The sequence below is a fragment of the Camelina sativa genome, chromosome 3 (genome assembly GCF_000633955.1).
Source record: "Camelina sativa cultivar DH55 chromosome 3, Cs, whole genome shotgun sequence".
NCBI lineage: Eukaryota > Viridiplantae > Streptophyta > Magnoliopsida > Brassicales > Brassicaceae > Camelina > Camelina sativa.
This window is the reverse complement of record NC_025687.1, coordinates 22,687,556-22,688,640: the sequence shown is the minus strand read 5'-3', so window position 1 is coordinate 22,688,640 and position 1,085 is coordinate 22,687,556. Positions and strand designations below refer to the sequence as shown.

Here is a 1,085-nt window from a genome sequence, read left to right as displayed (position 1 = left end):
CCCCACCTGTTACCAAGACCATCTTTTACTACGTTAATGATTATGGCTACACCAAAAAACGCGTAGCACAGCACAAGACAGTCTCTTGGTAGAGACGAGACGCCTTCAACCCCGAGTTTGGCCATACTTCTGTACACAGTAGCAAACGGTGCAGGGTATTCGCTGTTTGGGAGGCCGAGATCATCAAACGCCTTGTAAAAAAGCCAGAACACGCAGGGCGAAACCACGCAGCCGATTGCTGTTCCGATCACTTGGCTCACAAACATGGCCCTTGGAGATGACAATGTTAGGTAACCGGTCTTAAAATCCTGCGTCAGGTCTGAAGCTGTTGATACGATGTTCATCATGACTCCACAAGCTGCCAAGCCTGCCAGAAGACCTCCATGATCAGAACCAGCCCATGCTCCAATTGTAAATATGGCGAGCTTTCCATAGGTTGATGCTAGTGACCAATCAGTGAGTCCAGCTCCATAAGCATTGCAGAAAGCTAAGATAGGAGCAAAGACATAAATGACCAGAATGTAGTACCATCGCAGCTGAGAGAACATGTGAGGGAGTATAGCTGTAGATACTGCAGATATAACCACATAGCCTCCAACGGCAAACCAAGAAGGTATTTGGTCCTTGAGGAAGAATCTTGTTCTGCGTTGGTCGTCATAAGATATCTTTGGGGTCAATGGGGAAGCAGGAGGGTCTTCTTCTTCGCGTTCAAGAGAGGTTCTCGAACCAGCTTTACCTCGGATCTGCGAGACTAGTCCTGAAAGGGTTCGGGTCAACACCTTGCAAAAGTTGTACAAACCATCTCCTAGGATCATAGCAACAGCTATGAACACCTAAACAAGCAAAAGGATAAATGTTTCAGCAGAGGCGGCGTACTAAGAGAGTGAGTGATGGAGGAGTTTACCTTGTAAGCTTGAAGACCGCTCATGCTGCTAGAGTCAGCACTCGAAGGGAACCAATCTCCTTTTCTGGTTTCAATGAGAGGCCACATAAGTCCCCAAGAGAGAATTCCACCCAATAGAAGAGAGATGTTGATTATGTATGGGCATATCATACCAACACCCACATATGTTGCTGAAAAATCA

The 1,085-nt window shown here is 46.7% G+C and overlaps 1 protein-coding gene across 1 annotated transcript in view; it reads right to left on the bottom strand.

Annotated features, from left to right (window-relative positions):
• LOC104779213 (probable metal-nicotianamine transporter YSL8) overlaps window positions 6–1,085 on the bottom strand; it is a gene marked incomplete at its 3' end in the record, with an annotated part of 3,709 nt that continues 2,629 nt past the window's right edge. The window contains exon 8 of the mRNA XM_019243886.1: window positions 6–700. Coding sequence (XP_019099431.1) covers window positions 6–700 — 695 coding nt within the window. The remainder of the gene's footprint in view (window positions 701–1,085) is intronic.